The sequence below is a fragment of the Canis lupus genome (assembly GCF_048164855.1).
Source record: "Canis lupus baileyi chromosome Y unlocalized genomic scaffold, mCanLup2.hap1 SUPER_Y_unloc_5, whole genome shotgun sequence".
Taxonomy (NCBI): domain Eukaryota; kingdom Metazoa; phylum Chordata; class Mammalia; order Carnivora; family Canidae; genus Canis; species Canis lupus.
In genome coordinates, this window is record NW_027326473.1 from 520,080 (window position 1) to 540,725 (window position 20,646).

At 34.2% G+C, this 20,646-nt stretch overlaps 1 protein-coding gene across 6 annotated transcripts in view; it reads right to left on the bottom strand.

The window, feature by feature from the left end:
• Nucleotides 1-20,646, bottom strand: part of LOC140629711 (cullin-4B-like) — a 108,358-nt gene that overhangs the window by 59,211 nt on the left and 28,501 nt on the right. For 3 of the 6 annotated variants that reach the window (XM_072819283.1, XM_072819285.1, XM_072819282.1), the window contains exons 4-14: nucleotides 20,122-20,229; nucleotides 19,800-19,865; nucleotides 16,305-16,378; nucleotides 15,448-15,610; nucleotides 15,260-15,349; nucleotides 14,060-14,142; nucleotides 13,252-13,319; nucleotides 11,548-11,666; nucleotides 4,853-5,045; nucleotides 3,958-4,062; nucleotides 3,124-3,234 (exon numbers count right to left, since the gene is read on the bottom strand). In XM_072819283.1, the coding sequence (XP_072675384.1) occupies nucleotides 3,124-3,234; nucleotides 3,958-4,062; nucleotides 4,853-5,045; nucleotides 11,548-11,666; nucleotides 13,252-13,319; nucleotides 14,060-14,142; nucleotides 15,260-15,349; nucleotides 15,448-15,610; nucleotides 16,305-16,378; nucleotides 19,800-19,865; nucleotides 20,122-20,229 (1,180 nt within the window). The remainder of the gene's footprint in view (nucleotides 1-3,123; nucleotides 3,235-3,957; nucleotides 4,063-4,852; nucleotides 5,046-11,547; nucleotides 11,667-13,251; nucleotides 13,320-14,059; nucleotides 14,143-15,259; nucleotides 15,350-15,447; nucleotides 15,611-16,304; nucleotides 16,379-19,799; nucleotides 19,866-20,121; nucleotides 20,230-20,646) is intronic. The other 3 variants (XM_072819284.1, XM_072819286.1, XM_072819287.1) reach the window with 3 other exon arrangements.

A 20,646-nucleotide genomic window follows, 5' to 3' on the forward strand; every position in this document is an offset into this window, starting at 1 on the left:
AAAGAACAGTAAGACTCCACAGTCAGGGATCTAATCAAAACATGTGTGAGTACAGAGGAAGACATAGACAATGCACTGCATCACTTGCCATCAGGGAAATACAAATCAAATAGAATACAAATACAAAATGCTCTGCATCACTTGCCATCAGGGAAATATAAATCAAAACCACAATGAGATACCACCTCATACCAGTGAGAATGGGGAAAATTAACAAGGTAGGGAACCACAGGTGTTGGAGAGGATGCGGAGAAAAGGGAATCCTCTTACACTGTTGGTGGAAATATGAACTGGTGCAGCCACTCTGGAAAACTGTGTGGAGGTTCCTCAAAGAGTTAAAAATAGAATGGCCCTAGGACCCAGCAATTGCACTGTTGGGGATTTACCCCAAAGATTCAGATGCAATGAAACGCCGAGACACCTGCTCCCCGATGTTTATAGCAGCAATGTCCACAATAGCCAAACTGTGGAAGGAGCCTCGTTGTCCATCGAAAGATGAATGGATAAAGAAGATGTGGTTATGTATAGAATGGAATATTACTCAGCCATTAAAAACAACAAATACCCACCATTTGTTTCAATGTGGATGGAACTGGAGGGTATTATGCTGAGTGAAGTAAGTCAATCGGAGAAGGACAAACACTGCATGTTCTCATTCATTTGGTGAATATAAATAATAGTGAAAAGGAATATAAGGAAAGGGAGAAGAAATGTGTAGGAAATATCAAAAAGGGAGACAGAACATAAAGACTCCTAACTCTGGGGAACGAACTACCGCTGGTGGAAGGGGAGGAGGGCGGGCGTGGGGGTGAATGGGTGACAGGCACTGAGGGGGGCACTTGCGGGATGAGCACTGGGTGTTATTCTGTATGTTGGTAAATTGAACACCAATAAAAAATTAATTTATTAAAAAAAACATGTGTGAGTAACATGCCTGAGCAAGAATTTAAAACAATCATAAGGGTACTAGCTGGGCTTGAGAAAAGCATGGAAGACATTAGAGTGTCCCTTACTAGAGAGATAAAAAAATGAAAAAAAAAAGGTTTAACCTTAAAATGATACCACCAAGATCCAATTCATACAGGAGTCCCAGAAGAAAAAGAGTGGAAAAGGGGCAGTATATTAATTTCATCGGGCAACCTCAGTGGCTCAGCAGTTTGGTGCCGCCTTCAGCCCAGGGTGTGATCCTGGAGACCCGGGATCAAGTCCCACATCGGGCTCATGGAGCCTGCTTCTCCCCCTTTCCTCTTCACCCCCTCTTCTCCTCTCCCTCTCTCCCTCTCATGATTAAATAAATAAAATCTTTAAAAACTATATTAATTTCATCAATGTACAGCTGAGAACTGCCCTAACCTGGGTAATGAAACAGACATCCAAATCCAGGAAGCACAGAAAATCCCATCAAATTCAACAAACGATGTACAACATCAACACTTTTTATAGTAAACTTTGCAAAATACAGAGATAATCCAGAAGCAAAAGGGAAAAGAAACCCCTAACCTAGAAAGCAAGACACTGGAAAAATCAGGTTTGCGGTAGATCTCTCCACAGAAATATTACAGACCAGAAGAAAGTGGCAAATACACACAACATACTAAAGGTGGAAAATACGCAAGTTTTCCCACAACACTGTCATTCAGAATAAAAGTAGAGATAAAGAGTTTCCCAGAAACAAACAAACAAACAAAAAAAAACGAAAGGAGTTCATAACCACTAAACCAGCCCTGCAAGAAAAATCACAGGGGAATCCCTGAGTGGAGAAAAAAAAAAAAACAAAACAAGAAAGAATATCATTAGAAACACCAAATAGGTAACAAAAGGGCACTAAATTCGTATCTATCAATAATCATTCAGAATCTAAGTAGGCTAAATATTTCAATCAAAAGACATAAGATGTCACAATGGATTAAAAAAGAAAAATAAGACCCATCTATATGGCGCCTACAAGAGAGTCATTTTAGATCCAAAGACACCTGCAGATTAAAAGGAAGGAATTTATTTATTAATAAATAAATAAATAAATAAATTTATTTATTATGCTAATGGTTTTCCAAAGGAAGCTGAAGTAGTCATCTTTTCCGTCAGGCAAACTGGATTTTAAAAAAAACTGACAGATGAAGAATGGTAGTACATCTTAATTATCCATGAAAAGGATCTAACAATTGCAAATATTTTTGTGTTCAACATGGGAACAACCACATAAAGAAATCGGATCATCACAAACGTAAACTTAATGACTGATAATAATACAATAATAATAATACAGTGACGGACTTTATATCCCACTCACAATGGACAGATCATCAAAGCAGGAGATCAACTAGGTCTGAAAGCTTTGAATTACACATTGGACTAGATGTATTCAACAGACATATTCAGAGCATTCCTAAAGCAAGAGAATACACATTCTTCTCAGGTGCACATGGAATATTTTCAAGAATAGATCACATACTGGATCACAAATTGCCCCCGTTCAAGTACAAAAGTTTGAAATCATACCATATATTTTCAGCCACAATGCTATGAAACTTGGAGTCAACTAACCAGAAGAAAAAAATTGGAAAGATGACAAATACAAGGAGGGTAATGAACATCCTCCTAAATAATGAATGGGTTAACTCGATATTAAAGAAAAAATTGAAAAATACATAGAAACAAAAGAAAATAAGAATATGAAAGTCCAAAACATCTGCAATGCAGCAAAGGCAGTCCTAAGAGGGAAGCAGATAGCAATACAGGCCTGTCTTAAGAAAGAAGAAAACTCTCAAATGCACAATCCCACCTTGCACCTAAAGGATTTAGAAAAAGAACAGAAAGTAAAGCTTAAATCCAGCAGAAGGGAAATAGTAAATATTAGAGCAGAAATAAATGATACAGGAACAAGAGAAAAGGTAGAAAGGACAACAAAGTCAGAGCTGGTTCCTTAAAACAAGAAATGAAATTGATAAACTTCTAGCTAAACTTATCAAAAGAAAAGAGAAAGGACCTAAGTAAGTAAAATCATGAACGAAAGAGAGATCACAACCAACACTGAAAGGAAATCATTGTTCTCCATGCAGATTCATGAAACACAGAATAAAAAAAAAAGACTAAAATAAACAATATACACGTCAAGATACACACCTTGTTTCAGTTTGGAGAGCATTGATTTTTCTGCATCAACTGAAGCACTCTTACCAAGTAAGAGACGTCTGGCTAAATCTTTTTTGTAGAAGGCTTCGAAAACATCTTTTCCTGTTTTAAGGAAAAGCACCTGAACGTTAGACTTGGAAAATGCAAATGATAATACCAGATACCAATGAAAGGACATACTATAGCCAATAATATTTGAAAATCATGTAAATATTAACAGCAAGTGAAACTAAACGGTCACATGTAATGTGATTATATTTATATAAAATATCTGAAAATACATACATCCACATCATGAACAGTCAAATTATTGGTTGCCAGAAACTGAAAGCAAGAAAGTAATGATGAATGACTGCTTAATTTGCAGGGAGTTAGTTTATGATTAAAAAGTTAAAAGCCAGGTAATTGTGATGGCTGTCCAACAATGTGAACATACTTACCATTACTAAATTGTAAACTGTTTTAACTTATCAGTTTTAGAACCATAAAAACTATTCAATTGCAATTTATGTTGGGATTTGCACATAATTCTTTAATTTCTTCTACAAGAGCTATTATTGTTTTAAACACTATTTTTAAAAGAATTTATTTATTTGAGAGAGAGAGTAGGCATGAGAGATACAGCCAGAAAACACAAGCAGGGGGAGCAACAGGCAGAGGCAGAGGGAGAACCAGGCTTCCCATTCCAGCAAGGAGTCCAATGCAGGGCTCCATCCCAGGATCCTAGGATCATGACTTGAGCTGAAGGCAGACACTTAACTGACTGAGCCACCCAGGCGCCCTGTTCCAAACTTTTAAATACACATTTTAAACCAGTCTACTCACCATTAATGAACCTAAATAAAATTATTACTTTATCTAGTAATTCTTCAAGTTCTTCATCTGTAGCTTCTTTGTTACCTGCACGAAGTTTTGAATCCACATACTTTGCTAAAATGTAAAAAATAACTTTCTAAGTAATGCTACATTTTCAAATATATACTACAAACAAAAAAAAAATTTCCTTTCAAATAAATATTTTCCTCCAGAGCAAGGCGCATTTTCATAAAACAGAAAACCAATAATTGAGCTGATGGATAGAGAAATGGAAGGAAAATACGAGAAAAAAATATTTTTCTAAGTGCTTTTATATTTCAATAACCTCAATGTCCAAATGTTATAGCCATTTCTTCATACGATATAGTCCCATGTCCCCAATCTATTTTTAAAAATCGCAAAAAATAACGTGTTATATAAAACAGATTATATCAATCCCCAAATCTTAAAGATTAAGTGATTTATTCATTTCAAAGAACAAGAGAATATCAATATGACATTTTGTTTCAACTTTCAGAAAGCATGTCAATAAAAAAATTACCTTAAAATATAAAATCATTAGGTTTCATGTAAGAAAAGCTTTCATTTATTTTATAAGAAATAAATAAGAACGAGAAAAAGAAGTAGGCCTATCTATAATTTTTTGTTTTATCTACTGATTAAAAAATGCTGAATTTAAAACAAGCTAAAGGAACAGAAGTTTCTAAAGTGCTAGGTTACTATTAATTAAACAAATGAACAATGCCTTGTGAAAACTAAACTTGAGAAAAATAGTTTATTATAATCACTGATAGTCAATCTTATAATTATGATGAATTAGGAGGTCAAACTGAACTCCCGTCACATATTTAAATGAAATGCAATAAAGAATAAAATACGTATTTCATAAAATTGAAAACCATACCTAGAAGCTGGGCGGGCTTGTTAGATCTTTTATTTATAAATGTTTCAAAAGCGTCTTTCATAGCAACAATAAACTTCTCATTCTTCAGAAAAGAAGTTGCAATAATAAAATCGATCTTATCTTTAAAATCCAGAAGCTCTTGCACCATTGTTTTATCTTTCACAGGATTAGTAACTATGCTGTTACCAAATTTCTGAAAAATACAATTACCTTACATTATGATGATAATTATTAAAAATAGCAAGTAAAACAACATAAATTTAACTTCAGTTACAAGACTGAGAATAGCAAATGTGCAGGATAGAAAATATGCAGAAAACATCAAAAGGAAAAGATACCACTAGATAAAGATAAGGTGCTCTAGAAATGAAGCCAAGAGAAATAAAGGTAAACTGATTATTTGAGTGGAGAACTATTTTGAAACATATTAGTAATGAAAGTCTATGGTGCCAAAACAATAAATCAAGTAAGGAGTATATTAGAGTCACAGGAATAAATAGAAGAAAATATCTGAAAAAGAAGAAAGCAATTGGGCTCAAAAGGGTTTATTTCATCTCTGTGCATTAAAGAAATGATTAAGCTACCAGAGCTTGTCAGCATCAGATTTTCAGAATTCTGGAATACAATGAGAAACCTACTAAAACCAAAGTGATGCTTACTGAAAAAAGTTGTGAAATTAGACAGTGTGCTATCATCTCCTCTTCAACTGCTTAAATGATCTTAAAAGCAGTGAGAGAAAAGCAACTCATCCTGTGCAAAAGATCTTCACTAATAATAAAGTCATTAAAAGCTATTTGAAGTCAAAAGGCGACAGAGTAACATGATTAAAATGCTGGGTGAAAAAACTGTCACCAAAAGCTCTATAGGCAGAAAAACCTGAATCCTTTAATAGTGAAGGAAAATTAAGAAATTGTGAGATAAGCAACTGCTGAGATAGTTCTTTGTTAACAGACCTGCCCTATGTACTAAAGGGCGGAGACAGTCCAAGACGGTGGGGGAATAGAGGACCTTAGTTTCTTCTGCTCCCAGGAATTCTGCTAGATAGCTATTACATCATTCTTAACACCTGTGAACTCAGAAGGAGATCTAAGAAAAGCATTGCTGCAAAAATAGTGAAGTGACCACTTTCTACAAGGTAAGAGGTGAAAAAAAGTGAATCTGAGGCGATATATTAAAAGATAAACTGGAAAAAAAAAAATAAAAGATAAACTGGGGGCAGCGGAGGAGCTTCAAGAAGCCAGCTGCTTGAAAGGGATATACAGGGGAGTGCAAAATTCCAAGAACCCTGCTGTGGGGAGACATTGTTGCCTGAAACGTGCTCAGGTGGCGAATGGGGACAGTGTCTTAGATGGGACACTGTGGTCTCAGGATCCCTGGGGTCACAGGAAGAACAGAGGTGCCTGAGTGTGGCAGAATCCCCAGGTGGAATTCACTGGAACAGGGAAGCTGCCTGCAGTCAGAAAACCTATGAGTGGGCTCAGTTCATTGTTGCCATGAACAGTGAACGAGGACCTGGTCCAGCAACCACTTTGAAAACTGGGGGCCAGCAAGCACCAGCACCCCAGGGCGACAACCATTGTCCCCCAAGAGGAGACCTGCTGGTGCACACCATTAAAGTCTGCAGTGTTTGGAGACTTGAAATGGGATCACGTGCCTGAGATAGAAGAGCTCGGTCACAGGGTGGGTGAGTAAGGAGTGTGGACAGAGATCAGGGAGACAGGAGTGACTGACTGATTTTCCCTGAGGGTGCTCTGAGGAGTGGAGGCTGGAGATGGGGAGGCCTCCATTTTCACTCTCATCCTCTAAAGCTGCGTGGAAAGCCCACAAGAAACAAAAGCCACCTACACCAATTCAGAACTGCTTACTTAGCCTGGCCCCCTAGCAAGGGTGGTCCAAATCTACTCAGAACTAACAGAGCCCTCCCAAGATTATCAGCAAGAACATCCAATCAAGACCAAGTTTACCAATCATTGAGAACTGCAAAACCCAGCACGATAGGAATATAGCATGTAGAATTCATGTTCCTTTTCCCCATAATTCTTCACTCTTTCAATTTTAATTTTTTTCTCTTTCCTTTTCAATTTCTTTACTTCAACACTCTTACATCTTTTTTTTAACTCTTATATTCTATCCTTTCATTGTATTTAATTTCATTTTTAGAAGTTTTTCTTTCTTTACTATTTTGGGATGTGTTTTCTAAGACACCAAAATATACACAGGATTCGGTGTATTGCTCTGTTCTGTTCACTTGTCTGATTATATTCTTTTTTTAAAAAACTTCCCTTAGATTTTGGGTCTCTTTCTAATTTGTTTATAGTGTTTAATTACATGAGGTCATTGTTGTCATTTTAGAATTCTGTTTCTGTTCATCTATTCTGCTCCAGACAAAATGACCAGGTGGAGAAACTCACCTCAAAAAAGAGAACAAGAGGCAGTACTGACTGTCAGGGACCTAAGTCAATATGGATGTAAGTAAGATGTCGGAACTGGAGTTCAGAATAACAATTATTAAGATACTAGCTAGGCTTGAAAAGGGCAGAGAAGACATTAGACAATCCTTTTCTGGAGAAAAATAAAACTACAATTTAATCAAGTCAAAATCAAAACGGCTATTAAAGAGATGTAATAAAAAATGGAGATTCTAACTGCTAGGAAAAAATGAGGCAGAAGTGAGAATTAGTGATATAGAAGACAAAACAATGAATAATAAAGAAGCTGAGAAAAGAGCAACTACTGGATCAGAAAGGGTGAATTCAAAAGATAAGTGATAAAACAATATGAAAATAACTGGGACCCTCGAGAAAAAAGAGGGGAACAGAAGGTATGAGGAGCAAATTATAGCTGAGAACTTCTCTAATCTGGGAAAAGAAATAGACATCCAAGTCCAGGATTGTGAGATAAGCAACTGCTGAGATAGTTCTTTGCTAACAGACCTGCCCTATGTACTAAACTCCCCTTGACAAAATCAATTTTAAGAAAAGGTCAGCACCCCAACATGGAATAGCGAAGCTGGCAAATTTCAGAGACAGAGAAAATCCTGAAAGAAGCTCAAGATAAGATATTGATAACCTACAAGGGTAAACACAAAAGGCTAGCAATAGACCTCTCCACAACACCTGGCAGGCCAGAAAGGACAGGCATGAGATATACAGCATACTGAATGAGAAGAACATATAGCCAAGAATATTTATCCAGATAGGATGTCATTCAAAATAGAAGGAGAGAACATGGATGCAAAAATTCTCAACAAGATACTAGCCAATAGGATCCAACAGTACATTAGGAAAATTATTCACCATGACCAAGAGCGATTTATCCCCGGGACACAAGGCTGGTTCAACACTCGTAAAACAATCAATGTGATTCATCATATCAGCAAGACTAAAACCAAGAACCATATGATCCTCTCATTAGATGCAGAGAAAGCATTTGACAAAATACAGCATGCATTCCTGATCAAAACTCTTCAGAGTGTAGGGATAGAGGGAACATTCCTCGACATCTTAAAAGCCATCTACAAAAAGCCCACAGCAAATATCATTCTCAATGGGGAAGCACTGGGAGCCTTTCCCCTAAGATCAGGAACGAGACAGGGACGTCCACTCTCACCACTGCTATTGAACATAGTACTGGAAGTCCTAGCCTCAGCAATCAGACAACAAAAAGACATTAAAGGCATTCAAATTGGTAAAGAAGAAGTCAAACTCTCCCTCTTCGCCAATGACATGATACTCTACATAGAAAACCCAAAAGCCTCCACCCCAAGATTGCTAGAACTCATACAGCAATTTGGTAGCATGGCAGGATACAAAATCAATGCCCAGAAATAATATGAGTTTGGAGTTTGAGTTTGGAGACAAACTCCAGATTGAAACTGAGAGGAGGAGGTTGAGAAGCATTTAAATCATGCTAATGGATATTGAAAGAAAAGCTAGTGTAGCGATCCTTATATCCCACAAATTAGATTGTCAACCAAAGACTGTAGTAAGAATGAGTAAAGGACACTATATCGGAATTAAAACATATATTAAAAACACATATAAAAAAGATCTAACAATTCTATATACTTACATCCTTAACATGGGAGAATGCAATTATATAACATAACAATAAGATAAAACACACTGATAATAATATAATGATAGTAGGGGACTTTAACACCCCTTTAACTGCAACAAACAGACGATAAAGCAGAAGATGAACAACAAAACAAGGAGCTTTTAGTGACACACTGGACCAGATGAAAATCACAGATACATTTACAGCATTTCACCCTAAAGTAACAATTCACTGGACCAGATGAAAATCACAGATACATTTACAGCATTTCACCCTAAAGTAACAATTCACCTGCACCCCGATGTTTCCAACAGCAATGTGGAACAGCCAAACTGTGGAACAGCCAAACTGTGGAAGGAACCTTGGTGTCCATCAAAAGATGAATGGATAAAGAAGATGTGGTTTATGTATACGATGGAATATTACTAAGCCATTAGAAGTTACAAATACCCACCAATTCTAAAAAAAAAAAAAAAAAAAAAAAAAAAAACAAATACCCACCATTTGCTTCAACGTGGTTGGACCTGGAGGGTATTATGCTGAGTGAAATAAGTCAATCTGAGAAGGACAAACACTGTACGTTCTCATTCATTTGGGTAATATAAATAATAGTGAAAGGGAATAGAAGGGAAGGGAGAAAAAATGGGTAGGAAATATCAGAAAGGAAGACAGAACATAAAGACTCCTAACTCTGGGAATCGAGTAGGGGTGGTGGAAGGGGAAGATGGCGAGAGTTGGGGGTGAATGGGTGTTGGGCACTGAGGGGGGCACTTGACGGGATGAGCACTGGATGTTATTCTGTATGTTGAAAAATTGAACACCAATAAAAAGTAAATTTATTATTAAAAAAAAGAAAATGAAATTCAGAGCCAGAGGCATCACAATGCTTGATTTCAAGTTATACTACCAAAGCTGTGATCATCAAGACAGTGTGGCACTGGCACAAAAACAGACACATAGATCAATGGAACAGAATAAAGAACCCGGAAATAGGCTCTCAACATTATGGTCCACTAATTTTTAATAGAGCAGGAAAGAATACCCAATTGAATAGGACAGTATCTTCAATAAAGGGTGCTGGGAAAATTGGACAGCCATGGGCAGAAGAATGAAACTGCATCATTCTCTTACACCATACACAATGATAAACTCAGAATGGATGAAAGATCTAAATGTGATACAAGAATCCATCAAACTCCTAGAGGAGAACACAGGCAACACCCGTTTTGAACTTGACCACAGTAACTTCTTGCATGATACATCTATGATACATCTATGAAGGCAAGGGAAACAAAAGAAAAACAAACTATTGGGACTTCACCAGGATAAAAAGCTTCTGCACAGCAAAAGAAAACTAAAAGACAACCAAACTAAATGACATATCAGTTAAAAGGGCTAGTATCCAAGATCTATAAATAACAAACTAACCTCAACACCCAAGAAACAAACAATCCAATCATGAAAGGAGCAGAAGACATGAACAGACATTTCTCCATAGAAGACCTACATATGGCCAACAAGTGCATGAGGAAATGCTGCACATCACTGGCCAACAGGGAAATACAAATCAAACTCACAATGGGATACCATCTCACACCAGTGAGAATGATGACAACAAGACAGGAAACCACAATGCTGGGGAGGATGTGAGAAATGGGGACCCTCCTGTGTTGCTGGTTGGAATGCAAAGTCGTGCCACCCCTTTGGAAAACGGTGTGGCAGCTCCTCAAGAAGTTAAAAATGGAGCTACCGTATAACCCATGTACCAATTGCACTACTAGTTATTTACCCCAAAGATATAGATGCAATGAAATGCTGGGACAGCTACACCCCAATATTTACAGCAGCATTGTGCACAACAGGTAAATTGTGGAAGGAGTCATAATGTCCTTCGACAGATGAATGGATGAAAATGATGTGGTCTATATATCTAACGGAATGTTACTCAACCAACAGAAGAGACAAATATCATTTGCTTTGACTTGGATGGAACTGGAGGGTATTATGCTGAATGAAAAGAGTCAACTGGAGAAGGACAATCATCATATGGTTTCACTCATAGGGCAATGTAAGAAATAGTGAAAGGGATTATCGGGGAAAGGAGAGAAAATGAGTGAGAAAATTTAGAGAGGGGACAAAACATGAGATTCCTAACTCTGGGAAACAAACAAAGGGTTGCAAAAGGGGAGGTAGGCAGGTGATTGTGTAACTGGGTATTGGGCACTGAGGAGGGCACTTGAGGGCATAAGCACTGAGTATTATAGTATATGTTGTCAAATTGAATTTAAATAAAAAATAATAATTTATAAAAAAGAAAGCAGCCTTTCTGCTTCTCTGAGACAATTTAATTTAATTTAATTCAATAATAATTTGTTGTTATCAAACAAAAGACCTAAATTCAAATTTTATACCATAAATAATGTACCCGTCTTTCCCTTTCAAATGGAAATATTATTGGGGGATTTGGAATTTATGAACTGGGAAAAAAAGAGTTTTAAAAGAACGTTTAAAATATACTTTATGAATTTCAAGTTAATTAACATATATCTTAAGGTAAAAAAGCACATTATTAAAGTGGGAAAATAAACCATTAATAATCTATATTATTTTTCAATGATATCTTCTTTAAATAATACCTTTATGTAATCAATCCAATGTTGAAGAAGAACTTGAACTCCACACTCTACCCTACTAAACAGCTGGTAGAGTAGAGACAGATCCTCAACCCTGTTTTCATCAAGAAGATAGCTTAAGCCTGAATATTAGAAACATGAAGGCAAAATGAGCAATACAAATATCCTCCTCAAGATATACATTCAGTTAGGCATTATTTTGAGATTAAAATATTTACTTGATCAAAATAGTACAGTACTAAACTTTACAAATGAAAGTAATATCAGTAAGTTTTAAATTAAGCAGTAATTAGAGGATAATGCAAAAAATAATTTATGCCTCTGGACTACTTCTTTTTTCATTCTTCTAACTGTTGTCTTTATAAACCACTGCATATAGTAAACGAATTTGTAGGGCAGACATTACTAAAAACAAAAAAATATGAATTTTAATTTATAATTTAAAAATGATATATATACTATATACTTTTTCCCCGTGATTTTGTCAAACTGCGTTTTTAAAACATTAGCACCTAATTCTATAAAATTGAGGATGCTTTTTAAAGTTGCTGGATTTTATTCTAAGAGTTGGCAAATGTTATAAATCCTACTGGAAAAGAATAAGGAAGTCCTCCCATTTTGGTAATACAAAATTTAAGGAGCAAAACTGACGAGGATGTGGAGATCTAGCTGAGGTCAAAGCACAAGCTGACACCCCACAGAGGACCTGCCTGCCCCTCAGAGATGGGATGTGTCTGACATTCCTCAGGCACTCCTGGCTGCCGTAAAACTAAGGGAAGGAAGGAGCAAATAGTTAATTTTTAGAGATTACAGTCCTATAGACCAGAGTCTCCCTCCATTTACCAGAAGTCTTAGTGACTTAACAAGGAAAAAGCATTCTTATCAATAACCTAGCTTCCAGAAGGAAGCTCCCAACTGTTAATGCTTTACTAGAAGGAAAAACAACCTTACCTTGGCAATGGTAAGGTCTTTGACAGGTTCTCTTTAGCGTACGAAAATCCTTTTGAAATCTCCTTTTCCTATCTACCCCAAACACATAGTATATAGTCCCAAACACATAGTATATAGTCAGCCACCTCTCACAACCCTGGGGCAGCAGCTCTTTCTGCCCATGAGTCCTGTCCTAGTGCTTTAATAAAGCCACCATTTTTGCTCCAAAGATGTCACAAGAATTCTTTGTTGGTGATTGACTCCTTACCCCATCAAGCCTCACTTACATTCCAAAACTACATCAAACAGAAAAAAAGGTTCAGTATTTGTGTTCTTATTCTATGTTAGATCTCTCTTGTCCAAAAAAATAGTTAAATTTTAGTTTACATGCACTCACTTTAATAAGGGCTTCTAAATAAGCATTCACCCTATATCAAATTTACTTGTTTTGCACCAAGAAGTAAACATTCAATACGTATATGTTAAGCAAATGTTAACCTTATGTGAAGAATGGGAAAATACCAGAAGTAAAGCAAAACATGTGCTCAAGAGCACTTATAATCTAAAATTTTAAAACATCAGGAAGATGTAACAGACTATTTTTAAGAACAGTCAAAAAAACTTTACCACATTACTGTTTTTGAGATATATGAATACCTTCATTTTATGTATCATTTTAAAGGAAGACATCACAAGAACACAGAAATTAAAATTATTTAAAAATTGAAAATTATTTTCCTTAATACTATTTAGCTAAACGTATCTATACTTGTTTACCTTTCTGAAGAACTGCTGATAAATGTTCACCTAGAAGTTGCTTTTCTACAATAGCAATCAGTAGCTTCCTGTTTTAAAAATAAAGTTTTACATCACTAAAAGATTCTCATACTGGAGTGATAAAACTGCTTTCCAGAATGCTAGTGCATATATTACTGTTATCAATCTTGATTTCTTGTTTCCCACTATAACTTATGCCATAAAATTGCTACTGATGGTCTTCAGGAAGACTGAATTTTATTCATAAACTTCTCCTGATTTAATTTTATTTTAAAAGATTTTATTCATTTATTCAGAGATACATGGAGATGTAGGCAGGGGGAGAAACAGGCTCCCCACAGGGAGCCCAACATGGGACTCGATTCCAGGACCTGAGCCAAAGGCTGACATTCAACCTCTGAGCCACTCAGGTTCCCCTGAACTTCTACTGATCTTAAAGATGAGTTATAATTATCATTACTTAATTGGAGAAAATTAAATAACAGCAGATGTCTATCTAATATAAAGACCATTCTTTCATCTATAATTCAAAAAGATCAACAACCTATTTTCCAAACTTAGATTTTTCACTTAGGCTCATGAAAAACTTGAAAAATAAACTTATGAAGAAATTTCTATTTGTCAGGAATTTTCATTACTTTGATACAAATGAAGAAAAGAAGGAGAGTAGAACTTAGCCTAAAAGGGAAATAAATTTATAATTTCATCATATCCCATGGTAATTATTGATGTGTTTAAATAGTTGCAATCTCAAAGTGTAAAAAATATATAATAATCCTATATGTAATTATACTATATATGTTCTTACTGTGTGTTAAGGCTCAGGTAGGCTCTAACTCTGTCTACTTCTTCTTCTAGGAGATTCTTGATATGGTAAAGACACCCAGGAATCTGAAAAGAATATTTTAAACTTATTATGTCTAAAAATTATAGGACTTAAAGCACAAAAGTTACAAACAAAACAAGCAAACAAACAAAAACATGTCTGGCCTAAATAAATTTAGTTTAAGACCCAGCTACATCCTCAGTTCATTTCCATATGGCCAGAATACCAAGAATTATAAAACTGAGTTTAATTTGTAACTGGAAACACTGTGGCTTGAAATTTTAATATAACTAAAACAAAACAATAAAATACTGGAAGCAAAGGACTGTCAGAAATGAAAAGAGAACAGAATTCAACAACAGTTGGTGACTTCAAAAGCCAATGACATATATGTACATCCTATATAAGATAAATAATGGCTAAAATGCTAAGACAAAAACCAGCAAAGAAACAGAAGGGTTTAACAAAACTAAACAAGAACTAACAAACATTTGCAAAAAACCACTGAATAATACAATACATAGTCTTCTTAAGTGTATATGGAACATTCTATAAGACCCCATCAAACCACAAAACAAGAGAAAATAGCTTAAAAGAATGAAATCATACAAAATGTGCTCATTTATTATAATGTAGTGAAAATGGAGGGAAAAAGAAAATTTCAGAAATTCACAAATATGAGTAAATTAAACAAGACATTTCTTAAGAACAAAAGTAGGACATACTTTACCATGTGAAAATGAACCTAGAACATACCAAAATTTAAGGACTGTAGCTGACATATGCTGAGTGGGCTATCTATATTTGTAAATAGCTACATTGGAAAAAGAAAGATCTTAAAACAATAACCTAACTTTTTCTGTTGTTTTTAAACCTAGTTTTCTACATAAAGACTGTGGGAAAAGATCAAACTAAACCTGAAGCAAGTAAAGAAAGTAATTGTGTGGAATTTAATGAAACAGAAAGGAGAAAAACAATAGAAAAAGAAAAATCAGGAACACCAAAAACAAGTTCTTTGAAAGGACAACAAAATTGACAAACCTTTAGCAAATGCCCAAGAAGAGAAAAAAATTAAGTATTAGCAAGAAAAGTATGTCAAAATTTAAATAGGAATTATAAACATGGTTCTCCACCAAGTATTTAATGATCTGTTTTACAGATAAGGTTAGAGTCTTCAAATACCTCTTTTTTTTGCACCAGCTTCCTTCCCTCTGCTGCATAGAACCTGTTTGTTTCTTCTAGGAATTTATTCTCAAATGATACTTGGTAAATCTAAAATGCAATATATTTTTAAAACTCAGTTAAAACTGATATTTAGAATACCAGATTAAAAATTAGCTTCAAAGTAATGGAAGTTGAGCATTACTTACCTGCAAATCAGAAAGCATACTTAAAAGCCTTTGAATCAGACATCTATCAATCATCTCACCATTTCTTTCTTTTTCAATTAACAGAAGAATTCCATCTATGGTCCTACTCTGAACATTCTGATCACAAATTATATATGATTTAAATAATTCAAGGCCCATATCCCTGAAACAACAAAAAAAACCTATCTAAATATATTTTTAAAACTGTAAATTCTGTTTTTTTTGCCATTATACTTTAAGTAATAATGCATTATCCATAGTTCAATAAATTATACTTTGATGCCAAACTCTATCTACAGTTGGTTAAATTCTTCTACTTTGTTTTTTGATGGTCTGAAGTCAACTAAAATAAACGTAAGATTTCAGAATACACAAAGACAACTGGATGACATGCATAATTCCATAATTTTTAAAAAATAAATCAAAATTCAGGGTGACTCTAAAACTGTTACACTTGTAACAGTTGTTACACTTGTCTTTAGATTTTTTAGCCTTCATTAGCATAATTTGGTATTAATTTACAACTTTCCAGTGTTTCCATCAGAAATATGAAATATGATTCATTATCTAGAATTAACTTAGAAATAATATGTCTCCTAAACAATTATTAACACTGAGGAAAATTATAAATTATAATTTATAATTTTATAATAAATTATCACATAAACTATGCTACCATGTGCTTTAACATAATTTTAAACATTTCTAAGTTTCATGATACACATAGAGAAATACGGGATCAAAATTATTTTTGGAAGTTTATAAATTCATCTTATTATGTCTTCTTTCAGTTAGGAGATAAGAAAGTGATCATAAATCACACATAATAATTTTTCAAGTAATTATTGTATCCTTACCAAATGGAAGACAACATCGAAATTTGAAAAACGTAAGTTCTATCTAGGAACAGAAAGATGTTCCTAATCATGCTCTGTCAGAAATAAAACAAGGTAAAACATTATGTCTGAAAGATTCTGGGGTTAAACTATTATTCATCTAATAAAATCTTAATTCGTAAGAAAAGTACATTATTTATAAACATTGCTATCAATATTTAAATCAAACATAGGCAGCAACTTATTTATCCCAGAAAGGTAACTTTTCAATTTTTCACCCTTTTTCCACATTGCTAGTTTTCAAATAGTAAAGATTAATGGAGATACATAAATAAAATTTATCCACGTAGATTATTCTCACTTTGTAAAAACTGCTAATATATTAGTTATTAGTAAGAAGTACAGTTTGCTTAACAAATCTTTTAAAAAACTATAGAAGATTAGAAGACTAAGAGCTAGAGTTGTAAATAGTAAACAAAAAGAAATAAGATTTCTTATTAACTAAGAATTAACAAGAATATGCACTACGACAAAATCTATGTACAAATATAAAATCTTATGCTTTATATTTCAAGACAGAGTACCAAGGGAATTTTTTACTATGAATACATTGGTTATGTACAAATTAACTGCAATGTAAGCCTATACAAGAATAGCAGTTCTCAAACATTCTTATGTCAAGTACCCTCTATATTTTTAAAAATTATTGATGAAATCAAAGAATTTTCACTAGGTGTTATCTAGTAATACTGCACTAGAAAATTCAAATGAGAAACTCTAAGTATTAGTTATATTAATTTCAAAATAAAAACTTAATTTGTTAGGAAATGTTTTTATATTATTTTAAATTTATTTTTAAAACTATTTTATTTATTTATTTATTTATTCATTCATTCATTCATTCATGAGAGATAGAGAGAGAGAGAGAGAGAGACACAGGCAGAGGGAGAAGCAGGCTCCATGCAAGGAGCCTGATGTGGGACTCAATCCCAGGTCCCAGGATCACACCCTGGGCTGCAGGCAGTACTAAACTGCTGCGCCACCAGGGCTGCCCCTATTATTTTAAATCTAAAACAGTAATTGGTGAAAGTATGAGAATAAATTTAGGAGGTCTAATATAAAGCTTAGTGATCAAAATTAATCACCCATATACTTGAAAAATATTTGAAAGGTATTGAGAATAGATCCTTAAATGTTCTTACTACAAAAAACAAATAGTAATTATGTGAAGTGATGAAGGTATTAATTAGTTAATGCCACTCTGGTAATCATTTTGTACTATATAAATGTATCATATTATCACATCATACATCTTATACTTGCACAATGTTATGTCTCAATTATATCTCATATTTTAAAGAATTTATAATCTAAAAAAGAAGTAGAGCATTAATAATTTAAACACACCTTTAAAGTATAATACAAATTTGTTTATATAAACAGGAGAAACTAAAAGAGAAAAGAAAACCGGAGCGGTATAAAGAGATAACAGCACAGAAGTGATAACATGTGAACTATGTGTAAAGCAGTAGGAATTTTCTAGGAAGTATATTCCAAACTGACTGGTTAAATACTGCATGGAATAATTAACATACAAGTCATGCATGTTTCCCTTGACACACCATCCTTTAATCAGGATCAAAACCCACAAGATATCCTCAATATAGTTTTATAGACTTTTACTTTTGTGGCAAATTTACGGTCACTATAAATAATGTAATTACATTTATAAGATTTTAAAATGTGCTTGTACAATCTTAACATTGTCAATCATTGTAATCACGGATATTCTGTTTCTAGAAAATATGTGTTTTTGCTTTAACTTAAACCATTTACAGCACCTCTTTGTTGATTCCACTTGGAACTCTGCACAAAATATTTTGAATTGTTATAGGAAGAGTTAATTATGCTGTCCAGAGAAACTTGTCATGCGACAGTGCTGTGGGAGATTAAAGGACACTGATAGTTGCAAGGCTCACAGCCTTGATTTTGAGCCAAGATTCACAGCCAGTTTTTCAAATAAAGGTGAAAAATAGAAAGTTGTGATATGGTAGCCATGTATGACTAACGAGGACATGAGTTAGAACTGGAAATGAGTGAGAATGGATCTTAACTCCAAAAACAAAGAATTAAATCAACCAAATATGAAGGGCAATTCATTTAAACAATCAAAGTTCATATCGCCTTCCCTTTCAATTCCTGTAAAGTAAGCTACAGAAGAGGCATAGGTTAGCTCTTTCTTCTCTTAATGGAGGCAGCCACAGATTTTTCTTTCAGAGTGAGGGGACCCATGTTCAGTTCCTGTTCTGTTTCAGAGGCAGAGATGACCAAGGATATATATGTCAAAACTTATTGAACTGTATAGTCAAGTATCTGTGCCTTATTGTATATCACATTATACCCCCAAAGAGATGTTTTGTAAAAGAACCATAAAAAAAAAGTCAGTCACAAATGAAAAAGGAGAGATCACAACCAATATCAAGGAAATACAAATGATTTTAAAAACATTTTATGAGCAGCTATGTGCCAATAAACTAGGAAATCTAGAAGAAATAGACACATTTCTGGAAAATCACTAAGTACAGGAACAGGAAGAAATAGAAATCCTGAACAGGCCAATAACCAGGGAGGAAATGAGACAGTCATCAAAACCTTTTAATCTTTATGTACGAAACTGAGAAATACACTTTTCATTAGTAAAGATTTGAATTCACAGCATTGCTTCTACACATTAAATAAAAATTCAAAACTTAGGGGATCCCTGGGTGGCGCCGCGGTTTGGCGCCTGCCTTTGGCCCAGGGCACGATCCTGGAGACCCGGGATCGAATCCCACATCGGGCTCCCGGTGCATGGAGCCTGCTTCTCCCTCTGCCTATGTCTCTGCCTCTCTCTTTCTCTCTGGGACTATCATAAATAAATAAAAATTTAAAAAAAAAATTCAAAACTTATAGTAAGAGTATTAACACATTATATTATCTTATACTTACTTTATTATACCAAAATTGAAAAGCAGGCACAATTTGCATATTTTCATATTCAAATATACATGGAAACATTGATACATTTGAAAATGTCATTTTCAAATATCGTTGAGATATTTAAAATGCCTTTTTACCTTAGTATAATTCCCTTTGTTATAGCTCCAATGCCTTTATAGCACATCCCTTGTATATTCAAACTTCAAATGACAATTACTTATTTATAGTAGTATTTATTTAGTGAGACTAAATCTAGCATATATATTGTAACTCTTCTTTAATCCTAAATTTATGTTAAATATTATAGTTGTCTATATCTAAAATATAATATCTCTCTTAAAAAAAAAACCTTCCTAAATTTATACACACCAATAAACTAAAACAAATCTTAAAGAACTAGACTTCTACCATAAAAGCATTTCCAAGTATGTTTTTAAATAGTGTGAGTTAACTATATTGTTTGATTTTCTTTTAGAGACCACTTAACACATTCCATAGTAGTTCTTTTAGCTAAAAAGTACAGTTTCTATATACTACCATTTGTCTAGCATGATCTTGCCAGCATTTATCCATTTTCTTTAGAAAAGGGCCAGTATCCAAAGAATACATGAGGTAATGTTAAGGAAAAGTTTATATTCTAAAACTAACAGAGATCTTGCAAATGCAAGATAAGACTACTAAAAGACAGCATTTGGTAAAACTGAATAATGCTAACCATTAAGTCCAAGCACCCCTCATTTTTAAACAGAACATAAAAATACAAAAACAATATTAACCCCATATGCCAAGTTAGTATTTTTACTCAGATATCAACATAGAAAATTGGACAGAAGATAAACAACTCAAAGGGGAAAAAAGGATACTCTCTGAGTTGATGAATTTCTGCTCTGATGTGCTGTTCACAAAGCTGCTTCAACTGCTTATATAAGTTTGCAGACAAATTGTAGGAGCAAAGGTTTTTAACACTCTGAAAAATTAAAAACATATATGCGTAAGTTGAAAATAACCAAGCTCACTTCTTCTGCATTTATTGATAATACTGACTAGTGATTATGAACTTATTTCTTATGAATTCATAAATGAATAGGAATAGTTTAACATATTAAGGACTATTAAATAATAAAAAACTATCTCAAAATTTATAATATCTGAAGAAAATGTTCTTAAAATTCTTCCATCCGAGTATATACAAGCCTGTTGTAAGCAGTAATTTTAAGTACCCATTCACCATAATTATCTTTTTTTTTAATTTTTATTTTATGATAGTCACACAGAGAGAGAGAGAGAGAGGCAGAGACACAGGCAGAGGGAGAAGCAGACTCCATGCACCGGGAGCCCGACACGGGACCCGATCCCAGGTCTCCAGGATCACGCCCTGGGCCAA